The sequence below is a fragment of the Puntigrus tetrazona genome, unplaced genomic scaffold (genome assembly GCF_018831695.1).
Source record: "Puntigrus tetrazona isolate hp1 unplaced genomic scaffold, ASM1883169v1 S000000689, whole genome shotgun sequence".
NCBI classification, from domain to species: Eukaryota; Metazoa; Chordata; class Actinopteri; order Cypriniformes; family Cyprinidae; genus Puntigrus; species Puntigrus tetrazona.
In genome coordinates, this window is record NW_025048303.1 from 22280 (window position 1) to 25546 (window position 3267).

A 3267-nucleotide genomic window follows, 5' to 3' on the forward strand; every position below is an offset into this window, starting at 1 on the left:
TGGTTGACAAAATTCCACCTCTGCAGGATTGTGAGGTTGGTCTCCTCATAGGCTACAGCTGTCCAAAGGCTTTAGCACCAAAACAGGTAATTCTAGGAGGAGACGATGAACCTTACGCAGTCTATACAGACCTAGGATGGAGCATTGTTGGTCGACTGTCTTCACACCATGAATCACAAAGCTTCAACACCATTTGTCACAGAGTCAGCACTAAAGAGCTCCCTCCAGTGACCCCAGCAGATGTAATAAAAGTATTGGAGTCTGATTTCAAAGATGCTGGCAAAGATGATAAAACTGTTTCACAGGATGACATCCTCTTCTTGACCAAACTGCAACAAGGCATAAAAAGAATGAAGGCGGGCATTACGAGATGCCTCTGCCCTTCAAAAGGAGACCCTATTTACTTAACAATAAGCAGCTAGCCATCGTAAGACTCAATCATCTTAAAAGGAAATTGCTAAAAGATGAAAAATACATGGAACACTATGTGAAGTTTATGGAAGAAGTCATGGAAAGGGGTGATGCAGAAGAAGTGCACAATGAAGGAAAGGATGGTGAGAATTGGTATGTCCCTCATCATGGGGTGTTTCACCTAAGAAGCCAGACAAGCTCCGTGTTGTCTTCGACTGCTCCGCCAAGTACCAGGAACCAGTCTCAATGACCACTTACTCCAAGGCCCAGATTTAATGAATAATCTGACTGGTGTTCTCGTCACGATTCAGAAAACATCCCGTGGCCCTTATATGCGATGTTGAGCGGATGTTTCACCAATTTCATGTAGAAGAAGCGGATCGAAACTACCTCCGATTTCTCTGGTGGAAAAATGGTGACTTGGCTTCACAGCCACAAGAATATCGAATGAAGGTCCATCTTTTCGGTGCAACCTCATCACCTGGATCGCCAACTATGGTCTGAAACATTTGGCTAAAGAGAATGAGTGTATGTATCCTCTTGGCTCAAAATTCATCACAACAGACTTTTATGTAGATGACGGTGTCATCAGTGTAATAACACAGAAGAAGCTATCCAGGTAGCAAGAGAAGCTCGTCAACTGTGTGCCTTAGGTGGTCTTAGACTTCACAAATTCATTTCAAATGACAAAGTTGTACTGAATAGCATTCCAACTTCGGAACGAGCAACTGGAGTAAAGGCGCTTGAACTCAACTTTGATGACATGCCTTTAGAGAGAGCTTTAGGGATCCACTGGCATGTTGATTCTGACAACTTCAGATTCTCTGTTGACCTCAAAGACCAGCCAGCAACACGTCGTGGCTTACTATCCACAGTTGCGTCTCTGTATGATCCCCTAGGCTTTATTGCTCCTTTCCTGCTCAGTGGAAAATTGGTGCTTCAGGAAATGTGCAGAAACGGAACTGGTTGGGATGACCCCCTTCCTAAAGAATTGCAGTCAAGTTGGGAGCATTGGAAAGCTGATCTCGTGAACTTGGAAAAAATCTGCATATCCCGCTGCTATGTGCCTGCAAACTTTGGAAAGGTTGTCAAAAGGGAGCTGCATCACTTCTCTGATCACGAGCAACAGCGGATATGGCCAGTGTACCTATTTGAGATCAATAAGTGAAGAAGGAAACATACATTGTGCCCTGGTCATTGGTAAATCCAGAGTTGCTCCCATCAAGGTCCAGACTATTCCGAGGCTTGAACTGACAGCTGCTGTCATCTCAGTTGCCATGAGCAATATGCTTAAACAGGAGCTGGATTATGCGGACATAGAAGAGCACTTCTGGACTGACTCTCAAGTGGTGTTGGGATACATTAACAACGAAGCACGTCGCTTTCACACATTTGTAGCGAACAGAGTGCAGAAGATACATCTCAGCACTACTCCTCAACAGTGGAAATATGTTCCCACTAATGAAAACCCTGCTGACCATGCATCAAGAGGTTTAAACACTAATGAGATTCTAACATCCAATTGGTTGACAGGGCCAGATTTCCTGTGGAAGAAGGATAAACCTCCTGTGGCAAATATTGACATAGCACTAACGATTGGAGATCCTGAAGTCAGACAGGCTCAGACACTGAGTTCACATACAACAGAAGTCTGTCTCTCAGATCGCTTGTCAAAGCTGTCTTCATGGTCTGGAGTTGTCCAAGCTGTGGCTCGCCTCATTCGCAGAGCAAAGGAGACAAATCCAACAGTTACAGTACTGTAGCTGAGCGAGAAGATGCAAAATGCTTAATTGTTAAAGATTTACAAAGAAACAACTTTCCAGAGGAAATCAAATTACTGAGAAAGGGGGCTCAGCTGTCACCTAGCAGCAGGTTGTACCGTCTTGATGCCTTCCTAGATCAGAAGGAGTACTCAAGGTGGGAGGAAGGCTCTGCGATGCGTCTTTACCTAAGCAATCAAACACCCAGTGATCATTCCTAAAGATCACCACATAACAAAGATGATCATCTCTCACTGTCATGAGAATGTCAAGCACCAAGGAAAGGGTCTCACAGTTAATGAGATCAGATCACAAGGATACTGGATTCCAGGAATGAACAGAGCAGTAGCATCCCATGTGCATCACTGTGTGACATGTAGGAAGCTCAGAAGACCAACCGAAGAACAAAGAATGGCCAATCTCCCACCAGGCGTACAAATCCATCCCCACCATTCACATATTGTGGTATGGACTGCTTTGGACCCTTTATCACTAAACAGGGTCGAAGGGAGAATAAAAGATACAGCCTCATCTTCACATGTTTCAGCTCTAGAGCTATTCATATCGAAATGCTGGACAATATGTCTACCGATGCTTTCATCAATGGTTTGCGCTGTTTTATTGCATTGCGTGGAGCAGTGCGCCAAATTAAATGTGACCAAGGCACCAACTTTGTAGGAGCCAAGAATGAGCTGAAAAATGCTCTTAAGGAGATTGATGCTGATCGACTGACTGTGTTCTTAGCTGAGAAGCAGTGCGACTTTGTCCTAAATGCACCCCATGCAAGTCATACTGGTGGGGTATGGGAGAGCAAATCAGAACAGTGAGGAATGTTCTTCGCTCAACTCTCTCACTCTCTTCTGGAAGACTGGACGATGCGTCACTGCGGACATTCTTTTATGAAGCTATGGCAATCGTAAACAGCAGACCACTCTCAGTTGATAAGCAAGCGACCCAAACAGCCTTGCACCTCTCACACCTAATAACCTGCTTACAATGAAGTGCATCCCAGCATTGCCACCACCCGGCAGATTTATTAGAGAAGACATCTATGCAAGGAAGAGGTGGCGTCATGTTCAGTACCTTGCAGAGCAAT

At 44.8% G+C, this 3267-nt stretch overlaps 1 protein-coding gene across 1 annotated transcript; it reads left to right on the forward strand.

Annotated features, from left to right (window-relative positions):
* Positions 1 to 1020: 1020 nt before the first annotated feature.
* LOC122334940 lies at positions 1021 to 2998 on the forward strand. Its single transcript, XM_043232801.1, is given in 3 exon segments — positions 1021 to 1528; positions 1530 to 2165; positions 2552 to 2998. Coding segments are annotated over 3 exon segments (1437 nt in total). The 5' UTR covers positions 1021 to 1174.
* The last annotated feature ends 269 nt before the right edge of the window (positions 2999 to 3267 follow it).